Source organism: Pongo pygmaeus, chromosome 1, assembly GCF_028885625.2.
Source record: "Pongo pygmaeus isolate AG05252 chromosome 1, NHGRI_mPonPyg2-v2.0_pri, whole genome shotgun sequence".
Taxonomy (NCBI): Eukaryota; Metazoa; Chordata; class Mammalia; order Primates; family Hominidae; genus Pongo; species Pongo pygmaeus.
The window spans coordinates 64,537,893-64,558,028 of NC_072373.2; the positions used below are offsets into that span (position 1 = coordinate 64,537,893).

The 20,136-nt window shown below is 39.2% G+C and overlaps 1 protein-coding gene and 1 pseudogene across 27 annotated transcripts in view; one reads left to right on the forward strand and one right to left on the reverse strand.

Annotated features, from left to right (window-relative positions):
- The window catches only part of SWT1 (SWT1 RNA endoribonuclease homolog), a 131,564-nt gene that overhangs the window by 44,248 nt on the left and 67,180 nt on the right, over nt 1-20,136 (reverse strand). For 18 of the 27 annotated variants that reach the window (XM_063647979.1, XM_054466309.2, XM_063648020.1 and 15 more), the window contains one exon: nt 10,709-10,840. The exons of 3 other annotated variants lie outside the window; for them this stretch is intronic. In XM_063647979.1, the coding sequence (XP_063504049.1) occupies nt 10,709-10,840 (132 nt within the window). Of the gene's footprint in view, nt 1-6,376; nt 6,903-10,708; nt 10,841-20,136 lie in introns of those variants that run through there. 6 more of the 27 variants (XM_063648028.1, XM_063648024.1, XM_063648055.1 and 3 more) reach the window with 1 other exon arrangement.
- LOC129021274 (large ribosomal subunit protein uL18-like) lies at nt 16,808-17,600 on the forward strand (annotated as a pseudogene).

The following is a 20,136-nucleotide window of genomic DNA, read 5'->3' on the forward strand; positions in this document are numbered from 1 at the left end:
TGCCCTGGAGGCATGCAAAGTATTAAGGAACTGATTATAAAATAAATTATAAAAAATAAAATTATTTTTTACAAAATGGTGGCATGAAGGATGAAGCAACTAAGTCTTTTCATTTTTAAACAATAAATTGTATTATTTTTTCTTATTCAACAAAGCAACTGATATACTTGATGATGAAAGGACAAGGTGTTGAAAGTCTGAGAAGGTAACGCAGTGATATCTGAGGAGCTGTGAAACCCTAACTGAAGAGTGGGAGGTGAAGCCTAATTATCTAACGGTGAAAAGGCCAAGCCTCAAAGAAAGTAGGTCAGACACAAACATGAATAAACCCCTCCACTCTAGATAACGATGGCTGAATATTTTGCACACTGCAACGAGTTCAGAGTCTAAAAAGTCACTTCTAAACTTCAAAGGATGAAGTTTTTAAGGTCTTTATTTTCTACACATTAGCATGCCTGTGACAGAACCTTTAGTTTCAACAACTAGTTTAAAGAAGTAGCCTTAAGTGTGTTATCTCTGTGTAAAGTAAAGGATGACCTATTCTAAATAACCTTTTCTAAAATCTTAAGAGGTCAACTATCAACATATACAGTAAGTCAAAGAGGCTAAGTTAATAAAATTTTATCTCAAAAGCAAAAATCATTATCTTTGAAGCATATTAGTGGATCTGAAAAGCTACTGTGGTTTTAAGGTTTCTTTTCCCAGAAATAATGCATAAATATACCATATGTGGTCTGTTCTTACATTAAAATGGGGTAGGAGATTAAAAGGAAAATTACTTTTTAGAGGTTTAATAAAAAAAAGAAAATATATGTAAATCACACCAAAAAACCCCCAAACTTCATGACTGCAATTATTTTAGAAAAATAGCTGTCTAAAGTATTCCAAACTAAAGCCACAAGAATGTGACAGAGGTTATTAAAACTTAGAAGATTAAACAACTCAATAAAAATTAATCATCTACCTTTCCTAAATTGAAACTGAGGTTTTATTTTCCAAAATCCTGTTCTATGATCAAGTACAAATGCCCATGCAGCATATGATCATGTCCAAACACAACAGTTAGCAGTCATTTATTGTTAAATTTAAATACGACCAAACAAAATGACAGCTAGAAAAAAAACTAAGCTATATACACTTGAGATATCTTTTAATATAAAAGCATGTCCTCAAAATGCACCTATTTATAAGGAATAGAAATTCCCTCTGCCTCTTTCCCACCCCACATATGAGTCAAAATAATAAACCAAGAGAACACTCATTATCTCAAACATTTCAAATAAAGCTACTTCAGTTCATGAAACTCACGTATGCAAAGTTTTACATGTTAAACCAAACATATTTGGGCATGATCTAGTATATTTTTGGATTTAAAATACTACCTTTTTTTGTTTTTTAAAACATAATTTCAACCTTATTTTATAAAGGTGAAATACAAACATAAAACCTAAGCAAGTTAAAGTTTCTCACCTTCACCCTCCTTCTTCTCAGCTTCTAAATCAGGCAGCTAGCTCATCATCTATTTCACAGACACAGAAACATCTAAAACACTTGTATTGCTGCTTTGAATATTAGCTTTCAAGTTGAAGCTGCATGCATTTACAGTGTGCCTCAGAGTTGGATTACATGACCTGTTTAGTTAACTCTGCAAAGATGACAGTTTAAGCAAAAATACATGTAGACAATGTTTTTTGATCAATATACAAAGTAGAACTTTCCCTATTTTTAGAAATTTGCAATTCAACTCTCCAATTAATTTTGTTCCAAATGAAACTTTATCATCTTTATATACTAAGCAAAAGGTTTCTGTGGTCTTAAGAGTTACTTGATCAATCTAGACATAAGTTTACAAAAGTATAAATTAAGACTATGTAGTACTGACCAAAAATAAATCTTAAAACACTTTTGTCTATCTGAAAAAAAAAATTATCAACATTGTCCTTGGCTATCTAGTGGTTAGACGAGAAAACTATTAACAAAAGTGCTCATATTAATCCTGTATACATATAAAAGAAAAGATGAGGAGAGAAGCAATTTCTAAATGAATAGCAAATAAGCTAATTAAAGTTCTTCTCCTACCTAAAAAGAAAGTGTTCAGAAAATATAGGAATTTGCAAGATCCTCACCCTTTTTCGAACTTTGCAAAATTAGGTATTTTGCTGCCAAATGTATAACCATACCAACAACTGCTCCACTAACGTTTTCAATCTTAACCACAATCATGTTTAGAGCTTTCTTAAAACTGAAATACACATTTTAAACATTTCAAACTTCACATATCAACTTTAAGGAAAAAGCAAGATTAGCGCATGTAAACATAGTTAGAAAGTATTTTTACATACATCATTTCATACACTCTTCTAAAGAAGGTATCAGGATTCTCATTTAACAAGGAAAGAAAACTGTGACTTAGAGGGTAAATGACATGCCCAAAGTCAGCTACAAGGGGATAAATCTAGAACTAGAACCCAAAGCTGTTAGTCTATCAAATATGTTTTCATTCACTTCTTTAACTGAAAGGCCAAGCTAAAGATCACCTGATTATCGAGCCCCAATATAACATTATATATGATCTACTATTTTTAAGATAAAAGGGAATAGAGCTAACATATAATCACTGAGCATGTATCTCAAAACCAAATGAAACTAGGTCATTTTAGCAAGCATCAAAAATACTAATTTGCAGTCACTACAAATTGCATGCAATTTCAATGTTTAATTTTAAATTTAAATTAAATTGTAAAATTTTAAATCAATATTTAGCAAAAAAATATTTAAACTGAGCTTCTTTTGATTTAACATGATTTTGTTTCTTGAAAGATTTTAAGCACTACATGTACACTTGAAAAAATAATTAACTTTTATTAAATTTTAATTTAAATGCCTATTATCTGCAGGGTTTAAAAAAAAAAAACTTCACAATTTTGTAGTTTCCTGTTGCTAAGTGAATGGTGAGTTAAGCAAACCAGTTTGTTCACAATGCCCCCTACTGGTAGCTCAAGAGAAAAGCATTCTCTAATGTAACATTACAAAAAATTGCATTAGTTTTATTAAATGTGATCTCTCACCACCTGCATACAAATCCCCTGGAAAGCTTAAAAATACAACTTCCTTGCTCTACACAAATACCTACAGATATTTTTATTTAAGTTAGTCTGGGGTAAAACCTTAAACTTTACATTTGTAACAAATTCCCCAACAAACAAGTCAAGAATTGCTGATTTGGTTAGTAATACCAACATCTTGCTCTCACAGCACAATAGTAACCCCATGAAATGCTCTGGGAAGGTATTATTATGGCTGTTTTATGAACACTGAGGCTCAAGATAGCTTTAAAAATTTACCCCAAGCCAGGCAAGGTGGCTCACACCTGTAATCCCAGAATTTTGGGAGGCCAAGGCAGGAGGATCACTTGAGCCCAGGAGTTCAAGACCAGCCTGAGCAACATGGCAAACCTCATCTCTACAAAAAATACAAAAATTAGCTGACTGTGGTGGCACGTACCTGTAGTCCCAGCTGCTCAGGAGACTGAGGTGGGAAGACTGCCTGAGTTCAGGAATTCAATGCTACAGTGAGCCGTGATCACTCCACTGCACTCCAGCCTGGGAAACAGAGTAATACTCTGTCTAAAAGAAAAAAAAATCACCCCAGGTCACATGCTAAAAGGTAGCAGAGCTACCAATCTTTTCTTATCCCTAGTGCTAGGTGTCCTTAAGATGAAAGAGTAACAAATTGTATTAGCCTTAAAATTCAAGTAATTATTTCTTTTAGATACTGCTTATGTAAGCAATACATGCTAAATCTTCTTAACCCTGGTTCCACCCACATCACTTGGGGAGTCTGTAGAAATGTCTGACCAGGTCCCATTCTCAGATTCAGATTTAATAGGATTAAGGTAGGGCCCAACCACTGTTACTTTATTATTATTATTATTATTATTATTATTTTATTATACTTTAAGTTCTGGGGTACATGTACAGAACAGGCAGGTTTGTTACATAGGTATACACGTGCCATGGTGGTTTCCTGCACCCATTAACCTGTCATCTACAGTAGGTATTTCTCCTAATGCTATCCCTCCCCTAGACCCCACCCCCGACAGGCCCCAGTGTGTGATGTTCCCCTTCCTGTGTCCATGTATTCTCATTGTTAAATTCCCACTTATGAGTGAGAACATGCAGTGTTTGGTTTTCTGTTCTTGTGTTAGTTTGCTGAGAATGATGGTTTCCAGAGTCATCCATCTCCCTGCAAAGGACATGAACTCATCCTTTTTGATGGCTGTATAGTATTCCATGGTGTATATGTGCCACATTTTCTTTATCCAGTCTATCACTGATAGGCATTTGGGTTGGTTTCAAGTCTTTGCTATTGTGAACACTGCTGCAATAAACATACGTGTGCATGTGTTTTTATAGTGGAATGACTTATAATCCTTTGGATATATACCCAGGAATGGGATTGCTGGGTCAAATGGTACTTCTAGATCTAGATCCTTGAGGAATCGTCACACTGTCTTCCACGATGGTGGAAATAATTGCCACCAACAGTGAAAAAGTGTTCCTATTTCTCCACATCCTCTCCAGCATCTGTTGTTTCTTGACTTTTTATGATCGCCATTCTAACAGGCGTGAGATAGTATCCCATTGTGCTTTTGATTTGCATTTCTCTAATGACCAGTGATGATGAGCTTTTTTTCATGTTTGTTGGCTGCATAAATGTCTTCTTTTGAGAAGTGTCTGTTCATATCCTTCACCCACTTTTTGATGGGGTTGTTTTTTTCTTGTAAATCTATTTAAGTTCTTTGTATATTCTGGATATTAGCCCTTTGTCAGATGGATAGATTGCAAAAATTTTCTCCCATTCTGTAGATTGCCTGCTCACTCTGATGATAGTTTCTTTTGCTGTGCAGAAGCTCTTTAATCAGATCCCATTTGTCTATTTTGGCTTTTGATGCCATTGCTTTTGGTGTTTTAATCATGAAGTCTTTGCCCATGCCTATGTCCTGAATGGTATTGCCTAGGTTTTCTTCTAAAGTTTTTATGGTTTTAGGTCTTACGTTTAAGTCTTTAATCCCTCGAGTTAATTTTTGTGTAAGGTGTAAGGAAGGAATTCAGTTTCAGCTTTCTGCATATGGCTAGCCAGTTTTCCCAACACCATTTATTAAATAGGGAATCCTTTCCCCATTGCTTTTGTCAGGTTTGTCAAAGATCAAATGGTCGTAGATGTGTGGCATTATTTCTGAGGTCTCTGTTCTGTTTCATTGGTCTATATCTCTGTTTTGGTACCAGTACCATGCTGTTTTTGTTACTGTAGCCTTCTAGTATGGTTTGAAGTCAGGTAGCGTGATGCCTCCAGCTTTGTTAGGATTGCTTAGGATTTTTTTTTTTTTTTTTTTGCTTAGGATTGTCTTGGCTATGTGGGCTCTTTTTTGGTTCCATATGAAATTTAAAGTAGTTTTTTCCAATTCTGTGAAGAAAGTCAATGGTAGCTTGATCGGGATAGCATTGAATCTATAAATTACTTTGGGCAGTACAGCCATTTTGATGATATTGATTCTTCCTACTCATGAGCATGAAATGTTTTTCTATTTGTTTGTGTCCTCTCTTATTTCTTTGAGCAGTGGTTTGTAGTTCTCCTTGAAGAGGTCATTCAAATCCCTTGTAAAAGTTGTCTTCCTAGGTATTTTATTGTCTTTGTAGCAATTGTGAATGGGAGTTCACTCTTGATTTGGCTCTCTGTTATCATTGTAAAGGAATGCTTGTGATTTTTGCACATTGATTTTGTATCCTGAGACTTTGCTGAAGTTACTTATCAGCTTAAGGAGATTTGGGGCTGAGACGATGGGGTTTTCTAAATATACAATCATGTCATCTGCAAACGGAGACAATTTGACCTCTTCTCTTCCTATTTGAATACCCTTTATTTCTTTCTCTTGCTTGATTGCCTGGCCAGAACTTCCAATACTATGTTGAATTGGTGTGGAGAGAGAGGGCATCCTTGTCTTCTGCCAGGAATGCTTCCAGTTTTTGCCCATTCAGCATGATACTGGCTGTGGGTTTGTCATAAATTGCTCTTATTATTTTGAGATACGTTATATCAATACAGAGTTTACTGAGAGTTTTTAGCATGAAGGGCTGTTGAATTTTGTCAAAGGCCTTTTCTGCGTCTATTGAGATATCATGCGGTTTTTGTTATTGGTTCTGTTTATGTGATGGATTACATTGATTGATTTGTGTATGTTGAACCAGCCTTGCATCTCAGGGAGGAAGCTGACTTGATCATGGTGGATAAGCTTTTTGATGTGCTGGCGGATTCGGTGTGCCATAATTTTATTAGGATTTTCGCATTGATGTTCGTCAGGGATATTTGCCTGAAATTTTCTTTTTTGTTGTGTCTCTGCCAGGTTTTGGTATCAGGATGATTCTGGCCTCATAAAATGCGTTAGGGAGGATTCCCTTTTTTTCTATTGTTTGGAATAGCTTCAGAAGGAATGGTACCAGCTCCTCTTTGTACCTCTGGTAGAATTCAGCTGTGAATCTGTCTAGTCCTGGACTTTTCTTTTGGTTGGTAGGCTATTAATTGCTGCCTCAATTTCAGAACTTGTTACTGGTCTATTTAGGGATTCGACTTCTTCCTGGTTTGGTCTTGGGACGGTGTATGTGTCCAGAAATTTATCCAATTCTTCTAGATTTTCTAGTTTATTTGCATAGAGGTGTTTATAAGTAGTGTCTGATGGTAGTTTGTATTTCTGTGGGATGGGTGGTGATATCCCCTTTATCATTTTTTATTGCATCTATTTGATTCTTCTCTCTTTTCTTCTTTATTAGTCTAGCTAGTAGTCTGCCGTACAAGAGCTCCTGAAGGAAGCACTAAACATGGAAAGGAACAACCAGTACCAGCCCCTGCAAAAACATACCAAATTGTACATAAAGACCATCAACGCTATGAAGAAACTGCACCAACTAACGGACAAAGAAAACCAGCTAACATCATAATGGTGGGATTAAATTCACACATAACAATATTAACCTTAAATGTAAATGGGCTAAATGCCCCAATTAAAAGACACAGACTGGCTAATTGGATAAAGAATCAAGACCCATTGGTGTGCTGTTTTCAGGAGACCCATCTCATGTGCAAAGACACATACGGGCTCAAAATAAAGGGATGGAGGAATATTTACGAAGCAAATAGAAAGCCAAAAAAAAAAAAAAAAAGCAGGGGTTGCAATCCTAGTCTCTGATAAAACACACTTTAAACAAACAAAGAACAAAAGAGACAAAGGCATTACATAATGGTAAAGGAATTAATGCAACAAGAGCTAACTATCCTAAATACATCTGCACCCAATACAGGAGTACCCAGATTCATAAAGCAAGTTCTTAGAGACCTACAAAGAGACTTAGACTCCCAACACAATAATAGTGGGAGACTTTAACACCCCACTGTCAATATTAGACAGATCAATGAGACAGAAAATTAACAAAGATATCCAGGACTTGAACTCAGCTCTGGACCATGCAGACCTAATAGACATCTACAGAACTCTCCACCCCAAATCAACAGAATATACATTCGTCTCAGCACCACACTGCCCTTATTTTAAAATTAGGCCTGGCGCAGTGGCTCACGCCTATAATACTAGCACTTTGGGAGGCTGAGGCAGGTGGATCACGAGGTCAGGAGATCGAGACCATCCTGGCTAACACGGTGAAACCCGGTCTCTACTAAAAATACAAAAAAATTAGCCGGGCATGGTGGCGGGCGCCTGTAGTCCCAGCTACTTGGGAGGCTGAGGCAGGAGAATGGCATGAACCCAGGAGGCAGAGCTTGCAGTGAGCCGAGATCGTGCCACTGCACTCCAGCCTGGGCAACAGAGCAAGACTCCGTCTCAAAAAAATAAATAAATAAATAAAATTGACCACATAATTCGAAGTAAAACACTCTTCAGCAAATGCAAAAGAATGTAAATCATAACAAACAGTTTGTCAGACCACAGCGCAATCAAATTAGAACTCAGGATTAAGAAACTCACTCAAAACCGCTCAACTACATGGAAACTGAACAACTTGCTCCTGAATGACTACTGGGTATATAATGAAATGAAGGCAGAAATAAATATGTTCTTTTTGAAACCAGTGAGAACAAAGACACAACATACCAGAATCTCTGGGACACATTTAAAGCAGTGTGTAGAGGAAAATTTACAGCACTAAATGCCTACAAGAGAAAGCAGGAAAGATCTAAAATTGACACCCTAACATCACAATTAAAAGAAGTAGAGAAGCAAGAGCAAACAAATTCAAAAGCTAGCAGAAGAAAAGAAATAACTAAGATCAGAGCAAAACTGAAGGAGACAGAGACATGAAAAGCCCTTCAAAAACTCAATGAATCCAGGAGCTGGTTTTTTGAAAAGATCATTCCTTTTTTTTTAAACTCCCAGGTGATTATAGTCTGCCACTAGGGCTGAGAATCACTTGGGCCAGTGATGCTCAGCCTTCAGCATGAACAGAATCACCTAGAGGACACAGACCTATAGGCCTCATGCCCAGAGTTTCTGATTGAATAAATCTGAGAGGGCCTGAAAATCTGCACTTTTAACAAGTTAGATGTGGTGATGATGCCAGTCTTGTGATTACACTTTGAGAACCACTAGATAAGCATATTGGTTAGAGGTTCTCAACCTTGCTGACACATATGAATTACCTGGGGAAATTTTTTAAATCTTGATTGGCAGGCACACCCCAGACTAATTACATATGAATCTCTAGGGTGGAGGATCCAGGCATCAATATGTTTTAAAGTTCCTAAAATTAAAAAGATTTCCTTACACAGAGGTTTATAAAGCCATTAATATGCTAATAATACAAGTGATTTCCCCAGAAGGTGGTATAGTATGCAATATTTCCAGTTTTTTGAACCAGAAACACTTCTGGCACATAATTAACAGCTCTGAATGTCTGAAATACTGGCCTATCAGATAAAATGGAAACTGCTTTGCATGGCCTGAGACACTCTCCTCCAACCTCGATCCAGCCTCATCTTTTGCCAACCCTTCCTCCCGCCACTGCATATATGTATCCCTATTAAAATAGGAATACCTTTTGATTGCAAGATCTGTTTTAATATGATTGAATTATTTCCACAGCTGTTTGGATTCAGAGGTCATATCTTATTTCTCTTTGGTCCCCAGTGCCTAGTACGATACCAAGTATAGCAGGTGCTCAATGAACATCTGCTGAGTTATTAAATACAGATTTATATCCTTACTTTCTGTAGAAAATATACTGTCAAGTATGGCTTTTATGCAATCTAGAGTGAACAGAAGTTTTTACATAGCTAAAATCAGAACTCAATAGTTCACCCTTATGGAGCCACTCTTATTTTAATAAGGCTTTAAATTATAAAGGGACTATTTGCATTTAGAGGTAACAGTTAACTTGTGTTAGGATCTGCCATACTTTAAATTCATTAATAACTTAAGGGTGGCAGGAGGTTTAGATAACTTTTTATTCTAAGAATTATTTAGGCCAACTGTGATCCAAAAAGAGGCAAAAATGCCTTCTAGATTAACAAGGCAAAAATGCCTTGTATATTAACAATAGTTTGCAAAAACCATTAAAGAGAAATGAAAAAAAAAAATTTTTGAAAATTCAAGTTTTTCAAACTTTAACATAGCAAAATCAACTCAGTTTTGTTTTTGTTTTAATTTACAAAGAACAGTACTTTTGTGTTATCAACCTGTATATCTAATTCAGGTCAAACAATCTTGGTACATAACAATAAAACTGCAAAGGTTAGAAGTATCTTCCTTTAGTGCCACAAAAGAAAGCACTTGATTTCATGCTATAAAGTGCCACGGTCTATTCTATAGCTTTCTGGCACTATATTTTCCATATGCATCACAAATATTTTAAATAATCACATATGTATAAATTTCAAAGCATAAGACTAGGTTGCCTTTTTTTTTTTTTTTTTTTTTGAGATGGAGTTTCACTCTTGTTGCCCAGGCTGGAGTGTAATGATGTGATCTCGGCTCACTGAAACCTCTGCCTCCCAGGTTCAAGCGATTCTCCTCCCTCAGCCTCCCGAGTAGCTCGGATTACAGGTGCCTGCCACAATGCCTGGCTAATTTTTTGTATTTTTTAGTAAAGACAGGGTTTCACCACGTTGGCGAGGCTGGTCTCAAACTCCTGACCTCAACTGATCCACCCACCTCAGCCTCCCAAAGTGCTGGGATTTCAGGTGTGAGCCACTATGCACAGCAACTATGTTGCTTTTCAAACTTATTTCAGTTTGTAGTTCTGTAAAACTATATTGAAAGAAAAAAATCATGCTAAAAATATTAACATATTTGTTTTCAAGAGCAATGATAATTACCTTAACATATATTTATTCCATAAGTAATTATGGAGTGTCCATTACATGACAGGTACTGTTCTAGAGTTATAGTTACACAATAATGAAAAAGTTCATAAAGTTTACAAGCTGGTATATGTTTTCTAGAAAGGGAAAAGGTGGAAACATTCCTGTGATCTCAACTAGAAATAGGGATTATTTGCAAGAGAGGGAGAAAGAGTTGAATCTAAAAGCCATTAGTTTATAAAATTTGCTATGTGACTCCTAGCAACTCTGAAAAAGTTGGTAAGCCTAGGAGAAAGAGAAAAGTAATAAGTAAATAACACTTCAAAATTAATGTAGTGTTTACCTTTGAATTCCTTCAAGAATATCCCTCACAGCTGCCATTAACTTTTGAAGATATATAAATGCTTCTTCAAATGATGCTATATTTGAAGTAGTCAGGGCTGAATTTGAGCCCAATCTTTGAAATACATCCATGCTAAAATAGAGGAAAAAAAAAGATACTCATAGGTATACATACACATTTAATGTAATTCAAGTATTTCTGCTGCAAATGTATAAAGTAGTATTTATTATCATTAATCTCTCAGAATGCTGATCTATTTAAATTAGAAATAAAAGATAGTAAATACGAAAGTCTGGGATAATATTCATGTAAAGGATCTAGTTCAGACACTATACAGGTCTAATCTAAAGTAATACTATGAAAGTTGTGTGAATATTGTTTCATTCTAAGAGACAAGAGATAGAGGAGAAGTAATGCTATCAATCTGCATTCAAGTCAGTACTCAGGATGAGAAAGATGAAGAAAAAAATTAGAGATTAGATTATTCCTGTTGAAACTAGAAGTTTATCCTAGTAATTTCACTTGTAGAAATCTATCATAAATTAATAATAGTTATTCACAATTAGGCAACAATTAGTAACACCTTAAATGTATAACAATATAAGCAGTGTTAAGTAATCAGTAAGTTGGCCACTTGATAAAATACCAAACTAGGCTGGGCGTGATGGCTCACCCATGTAATCTCAACACTTTGAAAGGCCGAGGAGGGAGGATCACTTGAGGCCAGAAGTTTGAGACCTGCCTAGGCAACATCGTTCGACCTTGTCTCTAGAAAAAAAATTTAAAAATTAGAGAGGTGTGGTGGCACTGCCTGTAGTCCCAGCTACTTGGGAGGCTAAGGTGGGAGGATCGCTTGAACCAGGAGGCCGAGGCTTCAGTGAGCTGTCATCGTGCCACTGCATTCCAGCCTGGGCAACAAAGTGAGACCCTGTCTCAAAACAAAACAAACACACACACACACACACACACAAAACACCAAACTATTAAAATGATGCTTATGCCACCAACAAAACAGAAAAATAAAAGTAGAAAAAATTTACTTTATAACATAAGAACAACCACATAAAAATCCAAAACATGTTGTGCTTGGTTTGAATAGTGTCTCCTCATAATTCATATATTCACCCAGAACCTCAGAATGTTACTTTATTTGAAACAGGGTCTTCGAGATGTAGTTAGTTAAGTTAAAATGAGGTCACGCTGGATTAGAATGGGCCCTACTCTATGTGAAGAAAAAGGCAGAGATGGGAGTGATACATCTACAAGGCAAGGATTGCTGGCAACTACCAGAAGAAAAGAGAAAGACATGAAACAGATCCTCCCTCAGAAACTCCAGAAGAATCAAGCCTGCAGACACTTGGATTTCAAATGTTTGGCCACCAGGTCTGTGAGCGAATACATTTCTGTTGTTTTGGGCTAGCCAGTTTGTGATACTTTGCTACAGCAGCTGTAGGAAACTAATCATATTCCTAAAAAACAAGAATGAGTATGCTTAATAAATTCACAATGTTGACTACAGTAGACTTTAGGCAGCAGCACTCAAAGGAATTTCCTCCCTTACTTTATACTTTCCAAAGTATTCCTTTTATAACTGTCGTAAAACACACTTAACATAAAATTCACCACTTTGAACATTCTGAAGCATATAATTCAGCGGCATTTAGTACATTCACAATGCTGTGTAACCATCACCACTATCTAGTTAAAGAACATTTCATTACCCAAAAAGGAAACTGAATCCATTGAGTGGTTACTCCCCAGGATTCTCCTCTTGCCCCGCCAAACCCCTGCAACCACCACTCTGCTTTCTGTCTCTATGGATTTGCCTATTCCGGGTATTTGTGTGTGTGCATTTGCTATTTTTTAGATAAAACCAAATTTATTTTATTTAAAAATATTTACTTTAAAAAAAATTTTCTAAATTTAAAGCCTAAAAAGAGAATGTAAAAAAAGAATATGTAATACCCACAGTCTACCAACCAGAGATAAGCATTACTAACATACCTGGTTCTTTCTTCATCTTTTTCTAGATATACAAGCAAATTGTGTGTGTGGAGGTGTGGTTGTGAGAGAGTGGCTGGGGAGGCAGGAGAAGACCGAGAGAGAAAACAGGAAACAACACCTTCCAAGAAAGCCATCAGTAAATCAAAGTACTATATACTAGATACCATCATTCCAAAAACTTCCATTATAATTTTTATATAGATTTATACAATTTAGGTAAAACGATGAGGGCATTAAAAGCTCTTCCTCCAGGGTTTATCCTAAATGACAAAATATGGGAGAAATGAGCATGAGATGAGGATGAAAATAACCATACCAGTCATAGGATTGCCAGGTACAATCATCTTTTGCTGTGGGTACTACTATTTTTGCTCCTGTCTCTTGAGCTGTATCGGCAAATCTTATTGCTTTTACCTTTAAAATATATCCAGCATTTGACCAAATCTTATCATCTCTCCCACAACTGCCCTGACCCAAATCATCATCATTTTCCACCTGGATTATCACAGTAGACACCTAACTGGTATCTCGCCCTCTTCCTGCCTCACCCTCATCACTTCACAGCCTGCTCTCAACAAGGCAAAGCAATCTTTTTTAAAACGCAGGCCTGATCTTGTCATTTCTTTGCTTAAAATTGTGCTGTAGCTTTTGCTAAGAGTAAAAGCCCTAAATTCTTACAATGACTTATAGGCCCTACACAATTAGCACACTGTCCCTCCCCACTTCATCTCCTCCTACTCTGCCCCCTTGCTCCAGCCACACTGGCCTTCTTTCAGTTCACCCAATGTATTAGACATGTTCTTTCAAGCTCTTTGTAATTTTTGTTCTTCTATCTGAAATGCTTTTCCTGTAAATAACTATATGCTCCCATCCTCACCTCCTTCAAGACAGTACAAATGTCATTTTTTAACTGAAGGTTTTCTTGAACACTCTCTAACACTGTAATTACCACTCCTCCCTAAAACTGTGTTACTATTCCTCCATTTCTTCTTTCCTCTTAAGGCGTCAAGATCAAATGACATACTACCAAGTACCTGAAAGTATGAAAAAAATACAATAAATACACCATTTTCCCTTGATTCTAGACTTTTACAGACACTGTGCAATGTATTAACTATTGGATCCATGGCTAAAATTTAGAGGTCCTTCACTTGAAAATGTATCTTTTTTTTGAGACAGGGTCTTGCTTAGTTGCCTAGGCTGGAGTACGGTGGTGCGATCACAGCTCACTGCAGCCTTGATCTCCTGATCTCAAGCAATTCTCTCACCTCAGCCTCCCGAGTAGCTGGCACTACAGGCGAGGGCTACCATGCAAGGCTAACTTTTTTGATTTCCAGTAAAGATGAGGTCTACTATATTGCCCAGGCTGGTCTCAAACTCCTGAGCTCAAACAATCCTCTTGCCTCAGCCTCCTAAAGTGCTCAGATTATGGGCGTGAACCACTGCATCTAGTAGAAAATGTATCTTAAGGTTGAAGAAAAACATACTGAGTATATATATATATATATATATTTTTTTTTTTTTAATGTGACATACTGTTTAAAGATGTTTACCACAGGTTCCCAAACTTTTTTGATACCCTTTCTTTTTGAGATAGGGTCTCACTCTGTCACTCGGGCTGGAGTACAATGGCATAATTACAGCTCACTGCAGCTTCTACCTCCCAGGCTCAAGTGGCTATCCCACCTCAGCCTCCTGAGTAGCTGGGACCACAGGTGCATGCCACTATGACCAGCTAATTTTTAACTTTTTTTGTAGAGACAAAGTCTCATCATGTTGCCCAGGCTGGTCTCAAACTCCTCGACTGAAGCGATCCTCCTACCTCTGCCTCCCAAAGTGCTGGGATTATAGACATGAGCCATCATACCTGGCCTCAGGATACACATTTTTAAAAATGTCTCGCCTTTTTCCCCCATTAGAGCTGCTGGGCTTGCAGGTCTCTGTCAAGCCGCAGATGCAGGTCTCTGTTCTGCAGGATAGGGTTTGTTAAAGTTGTTAAGAATAAGGCCTACTTTCCGTCTGGGAGGTGAGGAGCGCCTCTGCCCGGCCACCCCGTCTGGGAGGTGAGGAGCGCCTCTGCCTGGCTGCCACCACGTCTGGGAGGAAGTGAGGAGCGCCTCTGCCTGGCCGCCCCGTCTGGGAAGGGAGGAGCGTCTCTACCCGGCCGCCCCGTCTGGGAGGTGAGGAATACCTCTGCCCGGCCGCCCCGTCTCGGAAGTGAGGAGCGCCTCTGCCTGGCCGCCCCGTCTGGGAGGTGAGGAGCGCCTCTACCCGGCCACCCATCATCTGGGATGTGAGGAGCGCCTCTGCCCGGCCGCCCCATCTGGGAAGTGAGGAGCGCCTCTGCCCGGCCGCCCCATCTGGGAGGTGAGGAGCGCCTCTACCTGGCCACCCATCGTCTGGGATGTGAGGAGTGCCTCTGCCCGGCCGCCCCATCTGGGATGTTAGGAGCGCCTCTGCCCGGCCGCCCCATCTGGGAGGTGAGGAGCGCCTCTGCCCGGCCGCCCCGTCTGCGAAGTGAGGAGGACCTCTGCCCGGCCGCCCCGTCTGGGATGTGAGGAGGGCCTCTGCCCAGCCGCCCCATCTGGGAAGTGAGGAGCGCCTCTGCCCAGCCACCCCGTCTGGGAAGTGAGGAGCGCCTCTGCCCGGCCGCCCCATCTGAGAGGTGAGGAGCGCCTCTGCCTGGCTGCCACCCCGTCTGGGAGGAAGTGAGGAGCGCCTCTGCCCGGCCGCCCCCTCTGGGAAGTGAGGAGCACCTCTGCCCAGCCACCCCGTCTGGGAAGTGAGGAGCGCCTCTGCCCGGCCACCCCGTCTGGGAAGTGAGGAGCGCCTCTGCCCGGCCACCCCGTCTGGGAAGTGAGGAGCGCCTCTGCCCGGCCACCCCGTCTGGGAGGTGAGGAGCGCCTCTGCCTGGCTGCCACCCCATCTGGGAGGAAGTGAGGAGCACCTCTGCCCGGCCACCCCATCTGGGAAGTGAGGAGCGCCTCTGCCCGGCTGCCCCGTCTGGGAAGTGAGGAGCGCCTCTGCCTGGCTGCCACCCTGTCTGGGAGGAAGTGAGGAGCGCCTCTGCCCGGCCGCCCCGTCTGGGAGGTGAGGAGCGCCTCTGCCCGGCCACCCCGTCTGGGAGGTGAGGAGCGCCTCTGCCTGGCTGCCACCCCATCTGGGAGGAAGTGAGGAGCACCTCTGCCCGGCCACCCCATCTGGGAAGTGAGGAGCGCCTCTGCCCGGCTGCCCCGTCTGGGAAGTGAGGAGCGCCTCTGCCTGGCTGCCACCCTGTCTGGGAGGAAGTGAGGAGCGCCTCTGCCCGGCCGCCCCGTCTGGGAGGTGAGGAGCGCCTCTGCCCGGCCACCCATCGTCTGCGATGTGAGGAGCGCCTCTGCCCAGCCGCCCCGTCTGGGAAGTGAGGAGCGCCTCTGCCCGGCCGCCCTGTCTGGGAGGTGTACCCAACAGCTCCAAAGAGACAGCGACCATCGGGAGCGGGCCATGAGGACGATGGCGGTTTTGTTGAAGAGAAGAGGGGGAAGTGTGGGGAAAGGAAGGAGAGATCAGATTGTTGCTGTGTCTGTGTAGAAAGAGGTGGGCATAGGAGACTCCATTTTGTTCTGACTAGGAGAAATTCTTCTGCCTTGGGATGCTGTTGATCTATGGCCTTTCCCCCAGCCCCCTGCTCTCTGAAACATGTGCTGTGTCAACTCAGGGTTAAATGGATTAAGGGCGGTGCAAGATGTGCTTTGTTAAACAGATGCTTGAAGGCAGCATGCTCTTTAAGAGTCGTCACCACTCCCTCATCTCAAGTACCCAGGGACACAAACACTGCAGAAGGCTGCAGGGACCTCTGCCTAGGAAAACCAGAGACCTTTGTTCATGTGTTTATCTCCTGACCTTCTCTCCACTATTATCCTATGACCCTGCCATATCCCCCTCTCCGAGAAACACCCAAGAATGATCAATAAATAATAAAAAAAAAAAGGGGGGGTAAAAGATGCCATGCAAAAAAAAAAGAAAGAAAGAATAAGGCCTACTTTAAGAGATACCAAGTGAAATGTAGAAGACGACGAGAAGGTAAAAATGATTACTATACTTGGAAACGCTTGGTGATATAGGATAAAAATAAAAAATAAATACAACACACCCAAATACAGGATGATAGTTCATGTAACAAACAGAGATATCATTTGTCAGACTGCTTCTGCTCGTATAGAGGGGGATATGATAGTCTGCACAGCATATGTACACAAACTGCCAAAATAATGGTGTGAAGGTTGGCCTGAAAAATTATGCTGCAGCATATTGTACTGGACTGCTGCTGGCCCGCAGGCTTCTCAATAGGTTTGGCATGGACAAGATCTATGAAAGCCAAGTGGAAGAGACTGGCGATGAATACAATGTGGAAAGCATTGATGGTCAGCCAGGTACCTTTACCTGCTATTTGGATGCAGGTCTTGCCAGAATTACCACTGGCAATAAAGTTTTTCGCACCCTGAAGGGAGCTGTGGATGGAGGCTTGTCTATCCCTCATAGTATCAAACGATTCTCTGGTTATGATTCTGAAAGCAAGAAATTTAATGCAGAAGTACACTGGAAGCACATCATGGGCCAGAATGTTGCAGATTACATGCGCTACTTAATGGAAGAAGATAAAGATGCTTACAAGAAACAGTTCTCTCAATACATAAAGAACAGCGTAACTCCAGACATGATGGAGGAGATGTATAAGAAAGCTCATGATGCTATACAAGAGAATCCAGTCTATGAAAAGACGCCCAAGAAAGAAGTTAAAAAGAAGAGGTGGAACTGTCCCAAAATGTCCATTGCTCAGAAGAAAGATCAGGTAGCTCAAAAGAAGGCAAGCTTCCTCAGAGCTCAGGAGTGGGCTGCTGAGAGCTAAATCAAACAATTTTCTATAAGATTTTTCAGATAAAGACAATAAACTTATGGACAGCAAAAAAAAAAAAAAAAAAAAAAAAAAAGTCTCAGAAGCTTAAATGAGAAACAGCAGGGAAGTTTTTGTCTGTTTGTTTTTGTTTGTTTGTTTTAATTTCAATCAGTAGTATCTAACACTTAACTAAATTCCTTGTAAGTAGAAAAGATACCAAAAACCTGACCTGATGAGCTACAAACCTGCAACTGATTTTTAGAGAGGGTCTTGTTGTGTTGCCCAGGCTAGTCTCAAACATTTGGCCTCAAGTGATCCTCCCACTTCAGTCTCCCAAAGTGCTGGGATTACAGGCATGAGCCACCTTGCCCAGCCTCGCTCTGGTAGTTTCATGTGACTATTTGTGCATAGGTCCTACCAGGCTTCCAAATAAGCATCTTTACATGAAAGGCCCATGAGCAATTATGTTGAAAAACTTCTATAATGTGTCAGGTACATAACCAGGCTTGAGAAACAGTAAAGTAGGCCTAAATAAATATGCATTAATAAGGCAATATAAGCATTTTTGTCTTGCTGAAATGCTATTACATAGAGTATATTATCCAGAAACCACGCAAAACTCCCTAGCATCCAACACAAATGCATGTACATTATAGGTGAACTCTAAGAAAGGACAGCTAAAATATCTTAGGTATAGTTTTAATCTATTTTATTTTGAAAGTGGTAATCCCTGTCAGGGATATATGGTAACTTTCTGCTAACCAGAATGTCTGAATAGCCAAAACCTTAAAACTATGTTAAGATTGAAACAAAAAAAACCTTTGCTTTATATGAAAATATAAATTTGTAAATATTATTGTTAGTCCTCATGCCATTTATTGTTATTTCTTTAGCATGACAGGTTATAAAGCCAGTAGATAGTTTATGTTTATGTACACTAAAGTAATAGATGTATTTCTTCCTTTTAAACAAAAGTATTTATCTTCTTTTAACAAAATCTTACAATAAATAACAGTAATACAGTCATGCGTCATTAAGACAATAAGAATACATTCTGAGAAATGCACTGCTGGGCAATTGCATTGTTGTGCAAACATCTTAGAGTGTATTCACATAAACCTAGATGGTATGACTTACTAGACATCTAGGCTGTATGGTATAGCCTATTGCTCCTTAGCTACAAATCTGTACAGGATATTACTGTACTGAATACCGCAGGCAGTTGTAACACAATGTTAAATATTTGGGTATCTAAACATATGTAAACATAGGAAAGGTACAGTAAAAGATATGGTATTATAATCTTATGGGACTACTGTCATACATATTCCATTGTTGACCAAAATGTTGTAATGAAAGTGCTAAAAAAAAAAAAATGACAAAACTTTAGCTAGATTAAAAAAAAGGAGCAAATACGCAAATCAGAGATGAAAAAGGAGACATTACCACAGAAATACAAAGAATCATAAGAAACTATTATGAATAGCCATTAATGAATAACTATGGTAACAAGTTTGATAACACAGAAGAAACAGATAAATTCCTGGACACATACAATCTACCAGGATTCAATTATGAAGAAATAGAAAATCTGAACAAATCCATAACAAGTGAGGAAATTGAATCAGTAATAAAATTTTCCATCAGTGAAAATTCTGGAACCTGATGGCTTCATTGCTGAATTCTAACAAATATTTAAAGAAAAATTAATACCAATTTTCCTCAAACTATTCTAGAAAATTGAAGAAGCAGGAATACTTGCAAACTCATTATACGAGGCCAACATTACCAATTTCAAAACTAGACAAGGACATGGTAAGAAAATAAAACTACAGACCAATATCCTCGATAAACATAGGTACGAAAATTCTCAACAAGATACTAGCAAGCTGAATCCAACCATACATTAAAAAGTTCACTATGATCAAGTGGGATCCAACTCAGGGATGCAAGAATGGTTCAAAATACACAAATCAATAAATGTGATAAACCACATTAACAGAATCAAAGACAAAAATGATAGGATCATTTCAATAGATGCAGAAAAACCATTTGACAAAATTCAACATCGCTTCATGATTAAAAACTCCCAAAAAATTAGATACAGAAGGAGCATACCTCAATGCAATAAATGCCATATATGACAAACCCATAGCTAACATCATATGGAAGGAACAAGAACACCCACTTTTACCACTTGTATTCAATATTGTACTGGAAGTCTTACAGCAATTAGGCAAGAAAAGGAAAGGAAGGGCATCCAAATTTGAAAGAAGGAAGTCAAATTATCCCTGTTCACAGACAACACCATCGTATATATGGAAAACCCTTAAGACTCCACCAAAAATCTCTTAGAGATAATAAATGAATTCAATAAAGTTGCAGGATACTAATCAACATACAAAAGTCAATAGCATTTCTATATGCTAATAGTGAACTATCTGAAAAAGAAAACAAGAAAACAATTCAATTTATAATAGCTACCCAAAAAGTAAACCTAATCAAGGAGGTGAAAGATCTTATGCTCTAAAACATGGATAAAAGAAAT